Source organism: Corythoichthys intestinalis, chromosome 9 (assembly GCF_030265065.1).
Source record: "Corythoichthys intestinalis isolate RoL2023-P3 chromosome 9, ASM3026506v1, whole genome shotgun sequence".
Taxonomy (NCBI): Eukaryota; Metazoa; Chordata; class Actinopteri; order Syngnathiformes; family Syngnathidae; genus Corythoichthys; species Corythoichthys intestinalis.
In genome coordinates, this window is record NC_080403.1 from 54518723 (window position 1) to 54540489 (window position 21767).

Sequence of the window (21767 nt, forward strand, 5' to 3'; positions counted from 1 at the left end):
TTGTATTTTTTTCCTCTTATTTAAAAATGTTTATTATTATTTACTATTTGAAATGAAAAAAATTAGGGCTGTCAAGATTATCGCGTTTACGGGCGGTAATTAATTTTTTTAATTAATCACGTTAAAATATTTGACGCAATTAACGCACATGCCCCACTCAAACAGATTAAAATGACAGCAGTGTCATGTCCACTTGTTACTTGTGTTTTTTGTCTTCCTCTGTTGGCGCTTTGGTGCGACTGATTTTATGGGTTAGTACCATGAGTGAGCATGGTGTAATTACTGACATCAACAATGGCGAGCAACTAGTTTATTTTTTGATTGAAAATATTACAAATTTTAGAGGGTTTCAATATAACATTTCTATAACTTGTACTAATATTTATCTTTTAAGAACTACAAGTCTATCCATGGATCGCTTTAACAGAATGTTAATAATGTTAATGCCATCTTGTTGATTTATTGTTATAATAATCAAATACTGTGCTTATGTACCGTATGTTGAATGTATATATCCATCTTGTGTCTTATCTTTCCATTCCAACAATAATTTACAGAAAAATATGGCATATTTTATAGATGGCTTGAACTGCGATTAATTACGATAAATTTTTAAGCTGTGATTAACTCGATTAAAAATTTTAATCGTTTGACAGCCCTAAAAAATATATATATAAATATTTAATGAGAAAATATTTTACTGTTAACTCTTTAGATGCCATTGACGACATCGCCTCTCCCAGTCAAAAGGATTGGACTCCTAGCGTTGTCAATGGCACCCAATGACTTAAATGAGTGCCCTATAAGTAGAAACAGAATCACATTATTTACAGTTTTTTAATATTTGGCAAGAATTTGAATATTTTCTAATATATATATATAAATACACCTGTAAAACCTTCAAGTGTCCTGGCACCAATTGAGTATTCCAGACAAGTGGTCCTTCACCTCAATCTTCATTTTAGGGCAGCGGAAGCCCCGCCAGGCTTGTTATAAAGCAGAAAGTCCGAGATGTCGTGCCAAACGTCGCTGTCGTGGTAAAGGTACGTCATGGATGACCGCAGCGACGGCTGGAGCGTGTGCGGGTAGTACTCGAAGAGCCACAAGACCACCCCCCACACCAAGGTGGCGAAAAGCGGGAAGGGGTCCCGCTCGGGCTGCGGGATTACCCCTTTCTCCACGGCCAGCCGGGATATGGCGAACAAGATGCGGGACAGCAGGTACATGTTGATCTGGAACCATGGCAGACCGGCGATAGGAAAGACTTTAGGTTATGTATTCGATTCTGTATGTATGTTTGTAGTGCTGCAACGATTGATCAGTTAAATTGAGGCTTAAAATTAAATTTTGCTGCTTTGATCATTTGTTTAACCCTTAAATACCTGCAACATGAAGCAATTACCAGAGAATCCCAAAATTTGAAAAATAAGGTCCTAATGAAACCTTTACGTCATAATGAATATGTGTAGGGCTGCAGCTATCGAATATTTTAGTAATCGAGTAATCGACTGAAAATTCTATCGATTAATCGAGTAATCGGATAAAACAAATATATTTTTAGGTGAAGAGCAATTAAGAAATATACATGAGAAAACAAGACATTTCATCTAATCTTGAAACATTTTCAGTCAATCAATGTCTTTATTTTCGATGTATATTGTTGAAAACAGCCAACAATTGCATCTAAAATGTAAATAGAATTAAAAAAAAAAAAAAAAAAGACTAATTCACTGCTTTCACTCAAAAAACTTTTAGATCTTATTAAAGAAAATATATCTTACCTAAAAATGTCGTTACGCTTGATAACACACATCACTTAAAAGTTAGGATTTTTTCCCACGTGTTTCAATTGAATTTCTCTTTGTGTCAAGCCATTTTTAAGTTCTAGTTAAGTTTTAAGTTAGTCTAAACTGTAAGTCCTGATAGGATTTTGAGTTTTTGCAGTGTTCAAAATAAATGTATGATACAGGCTGTATTGGAGCACATTAGGGACCAGTGCTACTTGGGTGTTTTATCCAGCAATGACTACTGAGCTAAAATTGATAGTTAGCATGATTAAGTTTTTATTTTACACCCTCATCACTCCACAATGCTATGTTATGTTAAAGCCTGTATGGAAGACACGTTAGCCACGCATCGACAGTGGTCATAATTAATTGAAACCTAGCCCTCCGCAGGGCTAACGTTACGTGAGCTAGTAGCGACAGTAACGTTAATCTTATTTATTAGCGCTTAGCGCTCTTTATTAGCGCCCAGCGCTCTACTGCTTTAAGATGGCGGCTGTTTACTAACGCTGCCCAGACGCGGACGAGTCTGTCATTTTGCATCTAGTTCAACATACATGTGATCTCTATGAGACGCATCAAACGCTACCTGTACCAACGTAGCATCGTGCGGGCTAGTATTTAGCAACGTCGGCGTCGTTTGTGGCGGCTGACGGCTGCAGTAAGTTTTTTTTTTTTTTTTCCATCTTCCTCTCCGCACGTGACAGCGCGTTGTCCCGCATTAAAAGTAGTCCGAGAAAAACGTTATGCTTAGAGCTGTCAAAATAAACGATTACTCGAGGTGAATAAAATTACTCGGATCAGTTTTTAAACTCGAGTTACTCGAGTTGCTCGAGTACTCGTTTCAGCTCTAAATATGTGTAATAAGCGCTCCAATATCTATAACCCTTGCTAAATCCTGTTTTTTTTTTTTCCTCATGGAACCTGCAATCATTTTATTTTTCAAAAAGAAATGTCAAAATTCTGCATTAGTCTCAAAATCATGAAATTTTAGGTGTATCATATGTGACACATTTGGCAATAATTAATTAGTGGCGTAGTAAATGTTTGTTTTCAAAGTGTTGAATTTAGTTGTATGATGATACACTGCCCTCTGGTGGCAACAGTGGATTTTACATTACTCATCTGGCGTGGCTGAATCTAGCTTCTCCCTTGCCTGGCACGGCCAGACTGTCCTCCCAGTGTTTTTCAAACACTGAGAGAATAGTCTGGGACCCAGCCCATTAATGGCCTCTCGAGCAAGTACAAAATCAATCGACAAATCAGATTCGTTTATTTGTGCGACGTGTTCTTAACGAGCAACGTCACTGTTCCGCGTCGGAAGTCGTCTCCACAACAACACAGATGGCGAACAGGAGAGCCGAGAATATGTTCCAATCCACGGTAAAATCAGTTTTAAATAACCAAAAAACACATCGACACAAGTCATTGACAACAGTCTGTCTCGCGCTAGCCATGTTGAATAAAGTCCGCTCTTCTCGTATATTTACTTCAGCGCGCAAGTCCCTCGTCCCGCCCGTCGCTGATTGGTCCACTCCGCTGTCTGTTTGCTGTGGCTTGCTCCGCCCTAGAAATTTTATCCGCTTAATGGTGGCCAGACTCAATAGCTGGAACAGCGGTGAGTCTGGAGTACCAGGCTAGCTTCTCCCTATTAAAGCCAACATAAGGCTGTAAGATTTTGTTTGAGCAAATGTTTGTTAATGCATTCGTAATTTACTTTAAAGGTATATTTGGCAGTGTTTTTTTTTTTTTTCTTGTGGAACAGAAGCAATTGCTCAAAGAAGCAAAACACACGGGAGCCGAAGTTGCTTGCTTTCAATACATTTTTTATAGAACGAGCACAACAAAGTAAAAATCGCCAACCCTTTGCTGCGAAGCGACACGCGACATTGGTGCACATGAAATATTGTGCTCGTGCACATATACGTGCACACGCGGACTAGCGACGCGATAAAAAAAAATAGAAAACGGTTCTATTTCTATCACTGTCGTCCGGCACTACAATATGGGGCGTCAATTGTAAGGCAGCACATGCTGAAAATTCCGACATGTTCTCACATTTAGCGCCACACACTGTTTAAAATGTGGTGTAAAAATTTTAGAGCCACTTTTTTTTGCACATTTAAAACATTATTTAGCAACTCAAATACATATCTTTAAATAACAAGTATTAGACCTGAATGTTTAAATCCAGAATTAAATATTACATTTAAATCTGAAATGTAAATCTTAAATTTATATCCTGAATATAAATCTTAAAATCTCAAATATATATCTTGAATGTAAATCTTAAACATTTATATCCTATATGTAAATCTTAAATATAAATGTTAAATTTAAATCCTAAATCTAAATACTACATTTAAATGTTAAATCTGAAAGCGGGTGAAACAATATTTAGCTAATATGCAAATTCACATGACTGGGGACCGGAAGAAACAAAATAAAAGCTGGTGCAGCTCAGACTGTGTTTGTGTACGTTGCTTGAAAATTAATAAAACATACTCAACTGTAGCAGTCGGCTCTTGGATATAGACCATTGTGATAATAACAATATCTAGGTAAAATACACATTTAGGAGAAACTTTATTTAAAGAGTATTTCGTGTCACTTTTACGTACTTGAGCCCAGTAAAGTTACTATGAATAGCCAAGAGGGGTCTCTGTTGGACTGGACTGGACAGCAACGTTGACTTCTCTAACTTACACTGCAAAAACAGTCAACAGTCTGAGCTGCTTCAGCTTTTATTTTGTTACTTCTTGCCCCCAGTCATGGGAATTTGCATATTAGCTAAACATTTAGTTTTACCAGTTTCCATATTTAACATTTAAATTTAGAATTTATATTTAAGATTTACTGTACATTCAGGATATAAATATAAGACTTACATTAGAGATATTTAAAATCTATATTTAACGTTTAGATTTAATATTTAGTTTTAATATTTAGATTTCAGATTTAGATTTAAGATTTATATTTAAATATGAATTTACGATTTACATTTAAGATTTAAATTCAATATTTAGTTCTGGATTCAAACATTCAGGTCTAATACTTATTATTTAAAAATAAATATTTAAGTTGCGAAATAATATTGTAGATGTGCAAAAAAAAATTTTGACTCAAAAATTTTCACACAACATTTTAAACACTGTGTGGCGCTAAATGTTGTCATAATTTTTAGCATGTGATGCTTTTCAAACGACGCCCCATACTACAACCAATCAGCAACTGATATATTGATTGACGAATCATCTACGACGGCACTGGCCAACACTTAGTCAACATTATATATATGGTTTCTTTCTGAAGAAAAAAAAAGAAATACTAAAAAATTTGAATATAACAATATATGACTGAGTATTTAGTATTAATTTGGTCAAAAAAAGAATTCAGACCATTTTTAGGTAAAAAATTTCTCAAACAAACAAAAAAAAGAGTAAGCAAGATTAAATGCACCTGACTGTTGATGTTGTTGTTGTCACCAAACACCAGCCATCCTCCGATGCAGGCGGCCAGGAAGGAATGGGATTGCAAACTGCGTCCCTGGAGCTTCTCCTGCAAGGCCTGCAGTCCCTTGTACGTAAACACGAAGCACGCCAGGTTGCGCGAGTGAGTGTAGGTGGCCTTCAAAATAGCTCGGAGTTTGTCTGCTAAACTGTTAAAGGAGAGAAAACAATCAATGCGACTTGAGGCACACACACACGCGCATTTCCATTTTAGTAGCAGGAACAACAAGACACACTCACTTTGAAACAACTCCAGAATCCTACTGAAACATTTGAGAGTACGTGGCTGGAAGTACACGTTTATTGTACTTTATTGTACTTTGCATTTAAATCGTGATTAATCGTGTGTGATTAATTGCGAATCGCCATCCATGGAAAACAAAAGAGTGATGATAAATGATGATAAACTGTGAGATTTGAGATTCTTCACATTCTGTATAATAATACATTCCAAAATACTATTTATAAGTTTTATTTCAAAAGTACTGTGTAGTGATGTTAGGCATGTTCCGAGAACCGGTTCCAAGGTATAGACCCTACCCACGTGACGTCACAACTCCGCTCTCCTGAATGGTACCGCCCAACTGTCCGTCAAAACATAGTGTTAACCTGTTACGGCTACGTACATTCCTCCTATTTACGGCGTGCTTTTCTGCTCCTTAACATTAATAATCAAAATGGTGAAGGCGTGTGTGGCTGTTGGTTGCACTAACAGAGAAGATGGAAGGAGAGACTTGAAGTTTTACCGTATTCCGAGGGATCCAAAGAGGAGAGCGAAATGGACGGCTGCAATTCGACGTGAAAACTGGGCACCAAAAAATCACCACAGACTATGTAGTAGTCATTTTATAGCCGGTAAGATGCATTTAAGATATACTTAGAGGGTTTTGGGCTGACAAATAACCACAATTAAGATCATTGCTAGGCTAATCGCCAACAACATACACGTATGTGTGTAGTGAGAGTGCTATCGCTAAACCATATAAACATTAAAAGCCTTAACTCCATTGACAAACGACATGAAATACATTAGACTTGACAGTGGATGTTAGCAATAACAAAAGATTTTGAATTGAAAATTTCGTAACCCACCTTTCCAAGCACAAGATAGATTCCTGCCGAATTTTCGTGGACGAGGACCTGTTTCACCCAACCAGCAACAAAGTATTTATAAGCCTCCAAGCTCTTGAAGTTTTTCAAATTTTCGTGAGAATAGTCTGATTTTGTGTGGACAAGATAATTGTAAATATCAGCGTAGCAGATGTCAGGCAGACAGGGCGAAGACAGTGGGTCGAAAAACATCGATTTGGGCATCAAATATGGATCTGGCGACTGTATAGAACGAAGCTTTTCCACATAACGCCTTTTATGCAACACATCCAGTGAGTTTACGGCATCAGAAAGCACCGGGTCTTCCATGAAATGCATTTTAAATTCCTCGATCAATTGAAACCAATGCTAATACAGAGACAAAATGACGGACAAGTGGGCGGAACCATACAGCGAGCACGTGGTTTTGTGACGTCGGTGGGTAGGGTCTATACCGTGGAACGAAAACGGCATGGTTTCAAAACCTCAAAAATTTTCCGTCATACCGTCCCTAAGGTATTAGCTATTTTTTTATGTTCAATGAATGCAGAGAGAAATCACTCGCTTACAGCTGCAAGGTTCAACCCTCCCCCACTGGTTGTTGCTCGGTGTCAGTGAGTCAGCTGTGCTACACGATGACAGGAGGAGGTGAAACTCCTGAACTTTTCTCCCATTGAAGAAAACAAAATCGCTAGCATGGAAATACTTCAGCTACAGAAAAGTTACAGACGTCCGCAGCTTAGAAGAAGGAGTAAGGCCATCCGACATGTAAAACATGATTGCGGAGGGTGGCAGCTGAGGAGGCAATACCTCCAATATGATTTCACATTTAAATAAAATTATACAAAAGGTTAGTAACTCACTTCGGCACTGTAAATATCTTTCACCCTGGCACTTACATGCTCATACATTTCTCCGGAGAGAGTTGGGACGGGGCTTTACAGTCCCGGCCCGGCTCCCCCGTTTTTAATGCACCACACACCAAGGTTGTGGGATGGTTGGGACCTGTTGGGGGGATACCTCACAGTTGCCTCCTCACGACAGGCCCCGCCATCCCTGCACCTTTTTTAAACGCACCACACACATCATACTCCACAGGAGAGCTCCGGCAAAGGGCGGTAGGACGGGCGGCTGGGCAGACACTCCATGCTGCGGTCCCACTGCCCCAAGCCAAGCTCTCCTATTTTAATGCATACATTGCACTACCCTCCCCTCACAATCCCATCACGGTGCTGGGTGATGGCTGCCAGCCGGGAACCTGGCAGCCACAGTAATAGGGTGGTAGGTGGGTCCCACACTTTTTCCTGATGCCGTGGCTACTGGGGTGTGGCCTCCCCTTTGCCTGGGCTGCCGGCCGTGGGAGTGGGGTGGGGGATCGGGGATCCAGTCTTGCATCGCCCCATGGCAGTTCCTAGGCGTTCTCCTGCCTCCGCCTTCCCCCCTCTTCTCTGACTGGACATCCGCCCTGCGCTACGCCGCGGGTCGCTGGCTGGGCGCCGGTGTATCAGCGGGGTGTTGCCTGCACCGGCGGGGGACCCTGCCCTGCCTTGGGCTTGGCGGGCCGCTGGGGGTCCCGTGGCATGCCGTGTCGGTTGGGGGGCTGCGGCTGTGGCTCGTGGCGTGGGTGGGCCGGCGGGGGTGGGGGTAGACGTGGGGTTGGTGGTGCGTCCCCTCCTGCCATCCCTAAAGGCCGGTTGATGGGTGCGCGGGTGGCCCGGGGGACCACCCTGGATCCCGGGGGGGGGGAACGATGGCTCCTTTGCTGGGCTGCGGGAGGAGGGATGGGCTGCGCTTGACCCCCCCACCCTTACCCCCGCCCTCCCCCCCTCCCGGGCTGGCTGGGTGGGGGCCGTGGCACTGGGTTGGCGCCCGCGCAGCTTCTCCGCCCATCTGCGTGACTGTCGCGCGCCCGGTGGGGCTCGCGTGCTGCTGGATGTGGTAGGGCATGCTCGGGTTGGGGGTCCTGGTGCCAGGATTGGCGATGGGGCGGTGTAGGGTTGGTCGCCAACGGGCTTACATTCATAAGAGATTCACACGATTACTGGGTTCTAGATCACAGAACTGATTTGTGTACACTCTACCCCTTTCGATCACTTAGCTTATAGACACCCCCACCCCCGTCCCCCTCTTTCACTGGCCAATAGGCCCCCACATGGTGTAAACCAGAAATACATCTCGCTGACGATGGCACCAGCATATTAGTAATTAGTCTAGATGTTCAATGTATTTCTTGTTGTTGTGTATGTGTTTCTTTTCTTTCTTCTCTTGTGTTTCTTTTCTTCTGTCCCCCCATATTCCCTTCCTGTTTGCTGCTTTGTCATAATAAAAAGGTATTTTGAATGATCACAATGGGAGTATGTCAGACTCTCAATGTGAAACATTAAAACTGTTCAGACTATCCGGGCACTTATACTTCCATTCTCTGTGTCAAACAGCTGAACAGGACAGGTATTAATTAAAAAAAAAAAAAAAAAAAAAAAGGTTAATAAACACTATCATCAACGTTTCCCACCAGCTACGAAAGTTAACTTCAGTGTGTTTAGTGCGTCTGGCAGTGGTAAAACGTGTTTTTTCTCACTGGCAACTGTCTGTGGTGAGAAAGAGAGTGTGGGTATACTGTAAACATGATACGAGTCATACACACGTGCTTTTTATGGAAAGTAATTTAATTATTTTTGTTCTGATTATAATGTTAAGCTGTGGCTTTACGCTCACCTAAAAGACTGCATTTATTTTTTTCTATTTTAACTTCACATTATACTTATGTTCCAATTTGCTAATATGTTTTGGGGAAAAAATCCTGTTCAATGGTAAAAAGTTTTTTTTTTAACCCAGATATGTCAACGTAACATATTTTAAACTTCAATTGCAATACCGTGATACTGTGAAACCATGATATACTGTCAGAATCCCTTGCGTAATGCACATGCCTAAGTAATGTCCCTGATCCAATCACATGATCGTAAATCCGGTCAGATCACATGATTTTCATAAAAAGATCAGTTTTTAAAAATATATTTATTGTAATGAAAGGTTTATGGGCTACAAAACAACAAAATATTTAGAACGTTTTCGTAGTGTTGTGGTAGGCAATGCTAAGAATGATACATGAATGATAATCTCTGCAGCATTGAAATGTTTTACATTAGGAGGCATTGTATCGTGATTTTGTATCGGCAGATATGCGATCGGGACATCCCTAGCTACTGTCATATGAATTAAATATTCATCTCCAAATGAAAAATGATTTCACGTCTATCGTCGTCAATGGCACTGAATTATGCTCAGTCAATGCCAACCTGTCAATAGCAGTGAATGAGTGAAATATTGAAAGCTCACCTTCCACTCCGGAACAGAAATGTCATGACAAGTGCATGCGGTGCTCTGATTTTAGCTCCATATCTGGAACACACAACATGGCGAAAAAATAAGGACATTTATGCTATAAAACAAATTGTAACACTTTGTCAGAGAGCAATTTGGAATTCTCCCACTCACACAGCGCCATTTCGGAAGCCTTTAAGAACAGCCAGAGCCGCTTTGTATTTTTCTTGTTGTAAAAGGTGATTGACGGTGTAAAGTAATGTTTTTAGAAGTTCTGACACCGCCATGACAACTCTAATGACGGGTAATGACAATAATTATGAAGCACACACAGGTAGAGTCCGCATGACGAGTCACTCTGAAATGACACCGTAGGGGTACACAAAAAATACTTATTAGTTCCGGTGTTGAAAGTTATTTTTGAATTTAACTTAAACTTTTGTTAGCTTAATGCAATGTTGAATTGAAAAAGCCGAGGTCTTAAGTGTCAATTTTTGAGTTGCTAGCTAGCTAGCTAGCAACTCAAAGCTAGCTAGCTAGATATAGCAACTTTATTCGTCATTCTAGTACGCACAAGCGAATACAGAACGGAAAGTCGTTGCATTTGACCCGCACAGTGTTGAAAATAAAATAGAAATGAAATAAAGTAAAATAAGCTGTCTACTGCAGTGACCATTCATTGTTCTTGAAAGATATAATTATTTTTAAGTTATTATAATTATGTATTTAATTTTTTTCTTAATTTAAGTTGTTAATTACAGTTAATTTACTACATCTCTTAAACAAGCCGTTTGAAACCCGAGCGATAAAGAGCTATTTCAAATTACACACTCCGTTGACTATTTTTGTTGTTGTTGTTGTTGTTATTGTTTCAATCAAATGACACTGACACAAAATGGCCGATAATAATAACGACCTTTCCCATCGGCTCACAGCACGCTGTTCGCATCTATAAGATTTATTATTATTATTATTATTGTAATAATTATTATTATTTACAAGTTATTATATATACAAACAAATAAAGGCTTTTAACTTTTTTTTATTTGTACAAAAATTCACAAAGTAACACATAATACTGTACCAACTCTCAATAATTCCCATGCACTCAAATTTCGTTGTTGACAATGTTTTTTGCTGACATTGACAATAAAGTTCTATTCTATTCTATTCTATTTACACGTTTGCACCTTCACGCACACTCACAGGGCTTCACAGAGTAATATTTACTGTTTTAAATAATGAAAGTTTAGGGCTTTTTTGTTATGCACCAACTGCAAAGATTTACCACACATAAGAAACGCATTCATCCAATGTTTAAAAAATTTTTTTGATCAGGCAAATTACAGTGCTGCTATTTCCGGGTTCAAAGTTCTTTTAAAGGGTCCTCACGGCGCGGCTTCTTTACTAGTACGTTAGAGGCGGTGCAATATCATTAAAAACACACAAAGTTCCGACAAGCTTCGCTTATCTTAACGCCAAAAGATGTCTGGAAGGGAAGGTGAGACATCATTTATATTGCTGCTAACAAGCGGCCACTTATATTTTTTTAATTATCACATTAAAATCATTGTAGCTTGGCTGTATGTGTGGATGAACTAGCTTTAGCTGTTGCTAAAGAGAGCAGCGCTCGTTGGCATAGTTATTGAAACGACAAACAAAATAGAGACCGTACATTTCTCGGCTACTTTTTTTAAATTGTGAAAAACATTGAATTAATTTATTATCATACCTGTCAGTCGTGTCCGCCATTAACAATAACGCAATCCATGTCACCACCAGGAGGGAAAAAGAAACCACTGAAGGCTCCCAAAAAACAAACAAAGGACATGGATGACGTAAGTATGCGAGAAAAAAATACATTGGCTTGCATTGATAATTTAGCAGATGGACATGCATGGATTGTTTTCAATGGAATGAGTCATGCATTTGAGCTGAAACTAAAGATGAATATGAAATGTTTGCAGGACGACGTGGCCTTCAAGCAGAAGCAGAAGGAAGAGCAGAAGGCTTTGGACGCCTTGAAGGCCAAAGCTTCGGGAAAAGGACCCCTAGGTAAAAAAAAAAAAAAAAAGCTGTTAATCGCATGATATTTACTGTTGCGTTACTATGGACTGAATGTTTTAGCAGGGAGTGTTCATCATCTATGACTGATGATGCACAGTTATGATCAATTAAGATATGAATGAATCATTGAATATCTAGCGCTATCGGTGGCAGCCAGTTAATGTTAAAAAGAGTAGGAGAAAATAGGACAAAAAATCTTACGTTTTTGGTAAAAAAAAAAAGTTACTTTTTTTAGGGCTGCAGCTATCGATTATTTAGGTATTCGATTAATACAACCATTAGTTCGAATATTCGCGTAATTGGATTACGAACATTTAATTTTTTACTTTAGTTGTTTAGTATGTTAAAGAAGTGTTTAAATGCAAATACAAAATTCCTGAGTGTTTCTTCAAATGATGCAGAAATGCACTTTCATTTCACAAGAGCAATAAATTCATTTAAGAATACATTAAAATACATGAGTTTAGCCCTTCTGATCAGCGCCGCACTCTAGCCTTTGCTTCCCTCCTGGCCCGTAGGTCTGTCCTCCTCAGGTGGGTGGACCCCCTCCCTCCCACACACAGCGAATGGCTGACGGCCTTAATGAAATGTTTGAAAATTGAAAAGATCAGATACTCTCTCTATTATTCTAATGGGAGATTCCTCCGTGCCTGGGGACCTTTTTTAAACATGTGTTAGTCCTCTTAAGCCCTTGGCATTCCATAATCTGACATATCTTTATTGTATTGATACTTACTATCCAAAACAATTACTAAAACTCAATGTGCAATGGTCATGAAACTCACTGGCAGTGACAGGGATTAATTTCATGGTTTATTTTTGGTTTATTTCGGTTATTATTATTGTTTTATTTTTTTCTTCCCTATTTTTATTATCATTACTTCTCTATTGTATGTGTGTTGGATGTCAGTCCCATTTCTCATCCCACTTTGTGTTTTTTTTCTAACTGGAAACCAACGCACTACTATTGTGAAAAATAAAGAGATTTTGATTTAAAAAGAATACATTAAAATACATGAGTTTAGCCCTAAACAATATAAAAAAATTAATGAGGATCTAATTACAACAAAAGAACAATTGGCTAACTTGCATAGCAAAAGTCCGCGAGCTTAAATGCTATAATTTTATTTTTTTTCACACAATGTTCTTAACAAAACTTTCAAACACATATTCCCAACAAACAACTTCTTAATATACTTCTAAACTAAATAATAAATGTTAGGGGTGCACGATATCCATTTTTTTTAAACCGATATCGATAACTTCCTGCTCCTCAAGGCCGATTCCGATACGATAACCGATAGTATATATATAATTTTTAAATGTGTATTCACATGGTTTTTTGAACATGTGTAGGCCAAAAATATTTGTGGTGGATTCAGCATAGACTTGCCTTTGACCTAACCAGAATTTTCATAATGACATGAACATTATTATAATGAACAAAACAAAGACGAGAACAGTTTTGACTTCAAATTAAGTGCCCATATTTATTTTTCAAAATGAATAAAATTTGAGTCAATCACAATCAATTAGTCAGCATAATTGATGATGTGTTCCCCTGAACAATGAGCACTGAACTAAAACAAACATAAACCCAACACTTATTGTGCTTTGTCAGCAGATAAAATATTTGGTGCGAGAGACTTTTGCGGTCTTGGTCCGTTAAACAACTCAAACGCACACATCCAAATCCACCGACACCATGCCAAAAAAATTATATACAGTGGTACCTCTACATACGAATTTAATTCGTTCCAGGACCTTGTTTGTAAGTCGAAATGGTCGTATGTCGAGCAGGATTTTCCCATAGGAATACATTATAATCCCATTAATTCGTTCCAAAGCCTAAAAACATATACTAAATTCTTAATAAATACTGCTGGCACTGTTACAAATGGCAATTAAACATAGAAAAACAAATAAGTTATAAATAAATAATTCAGAATAATAATAAGAAGAATAATTAATAATTATTCCTGTAAATAATGTAACGAATCGGATTCTAATATGGCGGACACTTTTTACTGTCCCTGAACGCACCGCGAAGTGAGATAGGTCGGTGCGGTAGAGATAATACTTTCGTTTTCTTGAGAGCAGTCAACTGCTTAAGACAATGGGCGTTTTGTGTTGGATAAGTTCTTAAATTAATGATAAAAACGTGACGAAGCTGGCGATTTCCTTGGCAATGTTACCACAATGATAATTTTCACCTTAACTTATAAATAGTGGCGAACGGTGGTCGGAAGAGGACCACGGAGCTGTATTGTTGAGCCAGTTCAGGCTTTTTACTGTCCCTGAACGCACCGCGAAGTGAGATAGGTCGGTGCGGTAGAGATAATACTTTCGTTTTCTTGAGAGCAGTCAACTGCTTAATGGGCGTTTTGTGTTGGATAAGTTCTTAAATAAATGATAAAAACGTGACGAAGCTGGCGATTTCCTTGGCAATGTTACCACAATGATAATTTTCACCTTAACTTATAAATAGTGGCGAACGGTGGTCGGAAGAGGACCACGGAGCTGTATTGTTGAGCCAGTTCAGGGACACGCACCCCAAGCTCATATTTTTCTATAACTTGCATCTTCATTTCAAAGGTAAGCATCACTTTTTTCCTTGTTTCTCCAACTGTATCAACTTTTTTTGAAAACTGTGTTGATTTCTCACACAAGAAAATCCACCGTGCGTTCGTTTGCAGTGCTGTCATGTCGTCGTATTTCGAGCAACTCGTCGGATGTAGAAACAAATGGCGGCTCAAATTTTACGTCGGATGTCGAAAAGATCGTGTGTCGAAGTGATCGTATGTAGAGGTACCACTGTATTATCGGGCCTCTTAATAATGTTATTGGATTTATTGTGATGTCATAATTCCTATTATCGGACCGATAATTATCGTGCACCTCTAATAAATGCATAAACAAATGTAGGGCTGCAGCTATCGATTAGTTTAATAGTCGATTAATCGATGAAGTAGTTCGAATTATCGAGTAATCAGAAAAGGAACATGAAAAATTAAAATACCTGAGGTGAGCCTCAAACGGTATAAAAAATAAATAAATGAGGATCTATGTACAACAACAAAAACAATTTGCTAACGTACATAGCAAATGTCCGCTAGCTTAAATGCTATAAAATGCTAAATGTTTGTTGTTTTTTTACAATGCTCTTAATAAATGGTTCAGACTCATATTCCAATAAAAAAGGCAAAAAAAATACCTATAAACTAAATTGCGAATGCATTAAAAAACATAAGCTCAAACAAAAACTTAGCTTTACATTGGTCTTAACAGGGAGCAGTTGGATTCAGCCATGTGAAATGAGGCAGACCAGAGGGCAGTATATCGACCCAAATCCAAAAAACTAAATGTAAACACTTTCAAAATAAACCATTACAACGCCACTTTAATTAAACGAATACTCGAAGCAACAAAATTTAATTCGAATATTTTTTTTCTAATCGAATACTCGAGTTAATCGATTAATCGTTGCAGCACTAAACAAATGTTAGCTCAAACGAAAGCATACCTTATGTTGGTCTGAAAAGGGAGCTGCTGGATTCAACCATGTTATGCGAGTTATGGCATATTCACTGTTGCCTTTAGAGAGCAGTGTATCCACCTAAATCAGTGGTCTCCAAACTATTCCACATAGGGCCGCATTGGGTGCAGGATTTCATTCCATTTCAGACATTAAAACAAGTAGAGCTGAAACGAATCCTCGAGCAACTTGAGTTTATAAACTGATCCGAGTAATTTTATTCACCTCGGGTAATCGTTTAATTTTGCCAGCTCTAAGCATCACGTTTTGCGCGGACTACTTTTAATGCGGGACAACGCGCTGATGTCACGTGCGTAGAGTAGAGGAAGAAGCAATAGAAAAAATAGAAAAAACCTTTCTGCTGCCGACAGCTGCTACAAACTACGCCGTCGTTGCTAAAAACAAGCCCGCATGATGCGGCGGTAGCAGGTAGCATCTGATGCGTCTCATAGATATCACATGTATGTTGAACTAGATGCGAAATGACAAGAGTCAGCAGTGTTAGTAAACAGCCGCCATCTTAAAGCTGTACACTTCTCAGCGCTAAAAAATAAGATTAACGTTACTGTCACTCGCTCACGTAACGTTAGCCCTGCGGAGGGCTAGGTTTCTATTCATTATGACCACTGTCGATGCGTGGCTAACTCTTACAGGCTTTATTTAATCTGTGTGAAAACATAGCGCTGCAGAGGGATGAGGGTGTAAAATGAAAATATGATAAAGCTGTCAATTTTAGCTCAATAGTCATTGCTGTATAAAACACCATGCAGCACTGGTCCCTAATGTTCTCCAATACAGCAGGTTAACGTTGACAAAGAGTCACCCGCTTCGTTAGGTTGCAATTATTTCTTTTTCGGGAACTTGTGGAACGACAACAACAACAGGAAGGTACGTCTCTCGCTCTCCCGCACCTCCGTCACCCCCGCACGTCAAGCGGTGCGTTCAGGAACGCATGCAAATATCTCCACCATATTACAACCTGATATGTTACAATACATTTATATTGAACACTGCAAAAACTCAAAATCCTATCAGGACTTACAGTTTAGACTAAACTAAAACTTATAAATGGCTTGACACAAATGGGAATTCAACTGAAACACGTGGGAAAAACACCTAACTTTTAAGTGATGTGTGTTTTCAAGCGTAATGGCATTTTTAGGTAAGAAATATATTTATTTTATAAGAAGTTTTTGGAGTGAAAGCAGCGAATTGGTCTTTTTTTTATTCTAGTCACATCTGACAGGCAATTGTTTGCTGTTTTCAACAATGTACATCGAAAATAAAGACATTGATTGACTGAAAATGGTTCAATATTAGATGAAATGTCATGTTTTCTCATGTATATTTGTAATTGCTCTTTACCTAAAAAATGTTTTATCCGATTACTCGATTAATCGATAAGATTTTCTGTCGATTACTCGATTACTAAAATATTCGATAGCTGCAGCCCTAATCGGAACCAAACAAATTAGTCTTCGTCTCTTCAGACAATAGGACATGGTTCCAGTAAACCATGTGCTTTGTTGACATGTCTTCAGCAAACTGTTTGCGGGATTTCTTGTGTACCGTCTTCAGAAGAGGCTTCCTCCTGGGGTGGCAGCCACGCACACCAATTTGATGTAGAGTGCGGCGTATGGTCTGAGCTAGGGATGTCCCAATCCAGGTTTTTGCACTTCCGATCCGATACCGGCCTATCTGAGCATGTGTTAAAGTTATTTAGCCTCCTTATTTAGTTGTCAGACTCATGTTGAAAAAGGTTTTAGTACTCTTGATAACAATTAGCCAGCTGAATTAGGTGAGTTTGAATAACACACAACGGTTGGTAACAAGAAACTGACCTGTTTATTCAGTGACAAACACAAAAATTATAAATAACAGAAATGGCATAGTCAGTCAGTAAAACGTGCAAATAATATTCTAAACTGTCTTAAAAAAGCAAAACACACCAACAACCTCAGTGGAAAATCCCTCGATCCCCCCCAAGCTATTAGATGCTTTTAATGTTTCGTGCATTAGTTACAGAAACTGTATAAAAAGCCTCAGGTTTAAATGACTATTTCAGTATCAAGTTAACATTTTAAAACAGTGAATGAAATACCCAAGTCCCCATTCTGTATCAGCAGCTTTAAACTACATTCAATTCATTTAATTTTGCGAATCAACTGTTAATGTTGTTAAAATTGCTCCCGTTATTCCATAATTTCCCTTCTGTCTACTTTCGACATGTGAAAGTTTTAAAACTGTTTTGAAGATAGATTCAAGTCATGATTTTGCCGATTTAGGAGTATTTTAGATAAAAAGTTAATTAGGTTCGCTTGGAAGGTTCTCAACAGCCTACTAGGGAAGTCTCCTGCTTTAAGATGGCGGCTGTTTACTAACGCAACTCGTTTTCAATACTTCAGTGTTGCATCTAGTTCTATATACATATAATATCTATTAACTACAGTAAAACGATGTTGACGTAGTCCGTAGCGGCTGTCAGCAGCAGTCAGGTATTCTTGTGGGGTTTTTTTATCCAGCGGCATGAGTTGAGCTAAAGCTGTGAGTTGAGCATTGGCATTACCCATTACAGGTCTATGACAAGCAGGACGTTTACTCTCGAGACGTAATGCGGTCCGTTTCTCATTGCGTCCCGAAGACCGCGCTGTGTATTAGTTCCGCTTTACTTGACATATTTCAATAATCGGAATTTGGATGTTTGTGAATCGTTCTCGAATCTTCCACGGCCGAATCGCTCAATGTAACGACGGCTGGGCATGTTGTACTGTGGTTGGATGTTGGATGGTGCGTCTTTACTCACGAGAGATAATGGCTCGTCATCCAGAAAAAAATCTTCGGCAATGACTCTTGTTATTCCCTGGGCTTTGGGACTGTCGAGTGCCAGTTTGTCACGCATAGCAAAAGTTTCTGCCAGTGTTAGTTGCGTAGGATCTTTCTTTTTGTCTTCGGTTTTCTTAACATACTCCTCATATTGTTTGTGGTGGTATTTCGCTAAATGCTTGATTAGGTTTGAAGGGGAAAAGATATCGTCATCGCACACACCATATAATTGTTTGCATTAGTCTAACACATATATAGTCTAACACATACATATGGTACAGGTTCTCGTAGGCACCGTCTAACTGTTTGCATTAGTCTAACACACGTAATATAATTAATCATGAAATAGTATCATTTTCATATTTACGGTAGGACTACACTAATATAAAATAAATAGCACACCATAGTTTAATGAGAAGAAATAGAAGAGATACACAATGCCGTCTTATCACAAGATTGACGCACCAACTCTTGCAATCAGCTCTCCCAGCAAACTCAAAGCGCTTTGTCCTCAAACAAGTACAACCAGCCCGGACAGCAAAGTTGATAGCGGGCGTCCCAATCCGCGCACAAACCTAAGCCGCCTAAAACCGGCCACCAAGGGGAAGACCCAAAAGCAACGCCCAGACCCACCTTCGGACACGCCTTCGACATGACCCGCGTCAGCAAAGACTTTAAAAAGACTGGACACTGAGATAACACAGATTTTTTCTGCTCGGAAACATGTAGCCTTATTTTGGATCCAGAACTGTCCCTCCGTCATCTGTTTTTGCCTTGTTTTTACCATTGTCAACGAATAAATTGTCAACCTGTTTTCGGTGAGTGTTCTTCAGGCTTTTGAAACATGGAGTCAGTACAAGGGTTTAAAATAAGAGGACGCGCGAAGGACGGGGCAGCGTCAGCTGAGCGGCACTTGTTTTGGCTGGTGCTGTTCCCCGGTGCGTCTGGGCCGGGGGGGGGGGGCGAATTTCAACAGGTTGTATTAAAACTTCTTACAGCTTTACCACCATGCTTGACTTTATTGTGGCATATGTTGCACTCGGCCTCTTAGTCTTTGTCTTCCTTTAAGGTGAAATGATCCCACACAGCTGACATTTTTACTGATAAAGTCTCACAGTAAATTGGGAGACGGTAATGTAAATGTAGTGTGTTGAAGGTGTGCCGTAAAATGTGGACCGGATTTTAGGGAAACCGAAGCAAAAACTGGAATGGATTATGTAAATCGGTGTGCTGGAAACCCCGGACCGGACTTTTAAAAAAAAAAAAAAAAAAATCTGGATTGGAATTTTCCCGTGTTGGCCGATCCGATACGCATTTTTTTGCCCATATTGGCGTCCGATCCGATCCAAATATCGGATCGGGACATCTCTAGTCTGAGCACTAACAGGCTGATCCCCCACCTCTTCAATCTCTGCAGCAATGCAGACAGCACTCCTGTAACGAGTCACATGACATTTTGGAGGGAAAACGACAAGCAGTACTCAATTTGGACATTTAGGGATGTACGTAGTTCCCATGCGGTGTACTCACTTTTGTTGCCAGGGGTTTAGATATTAAGAGCTATATTCTGAGGGGAAAATAAATGAACCCTATTATATAAGCTGCACACAGACTACTTTTCATTGTGTCAAAGTGTCATTTTGCCAGTGCTGTCCCATGAAAAGATATACTTCAATATCTGCAGAAATGCGAGGGGTGTACTCACTCTTGTGATACACTGTATTGTCACAAGCCTAATCCGCATTAAGCCTCTAGGAAGTCTAATATCACTCAGCCCGACCTTGCTAAACTTTCTTAACGCAGCGTCCTATCTTTTCCATCCACCAGGTGCGGGCGGCATCAAGAAATCGGGCAAGAAATGAAGCCTCCCAACTCCCCTTCCTCCGATTTGCTTCGCTTCGATTTAGTGTCAAATTTCCGTGATGGTTCCCAAGCAGTGTTTACTAACTGGAGTGAGTGTACAGCTTTCACACTGTGATATTTTCTTGTCGCAAACACTTGTAGTCGTCAACGCTGACTAGCCATTTTCAAATATAAGGTTGGTCTCTGTTGGAAATAAAACTCGCAAACATTTTTGTTTTTTTTTTAATGACATTTTATTGTAAATGTGAAAAAGACTAATAAAATGCTTGCAAATAAACCCAACTATGGTGTTACATTTTAAAATCTTGGAGGCAAGTGTTGCACAGATACGAAACTAAAAATGACATATTTTGAAAGGCGTTGAAGCGCAATCTTTTCGAGACCTACCCAAGATGGCTGCCAGCTAAACACACCACTGTAAATGAGAGCGTTTATCGCCCTTGGCGTCCAATCATTCTTCAGTTGTGAATTTCAATCCGTTCATCACTAGTAGTTACTGTCAATGCATTGAATTCGACTGGACTGTCGCCCCTACCGACATGGCTGCCTTGAAGCCATGTTGGTAGGGGCAATGAACGGTCTTTTCATGCTTTTGCCACAAATTGAAATTTGTTTGAGGATTGGTTGCATTGAATGAATGAATCTTTATTTGCTGCCATCCCTTCCGCTTCTGATGAATTGGACGTCAAGCGCTGTCATTGGCAGCCAATGAGGTAGAGATGCACCCCCCTATCAATTTGTGCTGCCACCCCTCCCACTACAAATGGATTGGACATCTACCCAAGACAGTTTGACTTCATAGTCAAGTAAGTATGCAGTGATTTAGTCAGAATTGGTATCGATGTAACTATTTGACACTTTATGGTTCTGCACACAAATTCAGTATCTTAGTCTTTAAAAAAAAATCTTCATAAAGGGGATATACATGAGGTAAAAGCAGATATGATGGCCTTATAAGGCACTACTTGGCTGTAAACAACTAAAGTTCAGTAGAGTAGTGTTGAAATGTACAAATTTCCCCTTCAGGGGTCTCTGGAGCTTCTACATTTGTGTTACCTGATTTCACAACATTTTGCAAGGCGAAGTTAGAGGCTGATGTGGCGACTGCATCAGTAGTTGTTGTTCTTCACCTCCTTGCTCCATTTTGGACAGTTTCATTTGGAGGATTTGGATCTCCAGGTTGAGTTTCTCACGCTCCAACAAAAGGTTTCCTCGCTTCAACTCCAGTAGGTCACCATCCAAAAGCAGACCTGCCGAGGTAGAACAAAATGTAGCATTATTTTCCTTTTTCACAACGCAGGTTTTTGCCTTAAATTGGAACGATTCATGTTTAAAAAAAAAAAAAAAAAAGCTTGAAAATTAGGTCTCATAAATAAAGCTTCAGCTTAGTCTATGTCTTTTTAAATGTAAAGTTACGAGGGCCGGTTGTTTTTGCAGTTAGTTGACGCAATGGTTCATATATAAAGTTATAAACATGTTGTATACTTTTATTTTACTCTCTACATTTAAAGTGGTAGTTTGAATTTGAATCAAAGATTTTGAGGAGCCAGTTTAGATGACTCGGGCATTTAGTTCGGATGCCTTCCCCCTTATTCCAAAACCTGTTGGGATTAAAATGATCAATTCTAAGAAAATTTTGATTACAAATATATTAGAGGGAGCCCAGAGAGACTCCGCCTGTCCCGGCTTCTGTCACCCTCACACGGTATGTTCAGCAACAGCATGCAAAACACATGCGCCACATTAGAACCCAATGACAGTGCCTTGCAAAAC

General features: G+C 39.4%; 3 protein-coding genes across 4 annotated transcripts in view; 1 reads left to right on the forward strand and 2 right to left on the reverse strand.

The window, feature by feature from the left end:
- Positions 1-11636, reverse strand: pxmp4 (peroxisomal membrane protein 4). Of its 2 annotated transcripts, XM_057845241.1 has the most exons (5): positions 11439-11636; positions 9881-10064; positions 9722-9784; positions 5244-5442; positions 1-1232 (listed from the first exon to the last, which is right to left on the reverse strand). In XM_057845241.1, the coding sequence occupies exons 2-5, from the start codon at positions 9991-9993 to the stop codon at positions 957-959; spliced, it is 651 nt and encodes a 216-aa protein (XP_057701224.1). In that variant the 5' UTR covers positions 9994-10064; positions 11439-11636; the 3' UTR covers positions 1-956. The 2 variants fall into 2 exon arrangements, with proteins under 2 accessions (XP_057701224.1, XP_057701225.1); XM_057845242.1 differs by lacking the exon at positions 11439-11636 and having other exon boundaries at positions 9881-10153.
- tma7 (translation machinery associated 7 homolog) lies at positions 11064-20276 on the forward strand. Its single transcript, XM_057845245.1, has 4 exons — positions 11064-11207; positions 11489-11544; positions 11674-11761; positions 19959-20276. The coding sequence occupies exons 1-4, from the start codon at positions 11192-11194 to the stop codon at positions 19991-19993; spliced, it is 195 nt and encodes a 64-aa protein (XP_057701228.1). The 5' UTR covers positions 11064-11191; the 3' UTR covers positions 19994-20276.
- dnase1l4.1 (deoxyribonuclease 1 like 4, tandem duplicate 1) overlaps positions 20122-21767 on the reverse strand; it is a 21959-nt gene continuing 20313 nt past the window's right edge. Inside the window, exon 10 of the mRNA XM_057845239.1 lies at positions 20122-21244. Coding sequence (XP_057701222.1) covers positions 21057-21244 — 188 coding nt within the window. The 3' untranslated portion in view covers positions 20122-21056. The remainder of the gene's footprint in view (positions 21245-21767) is intronic.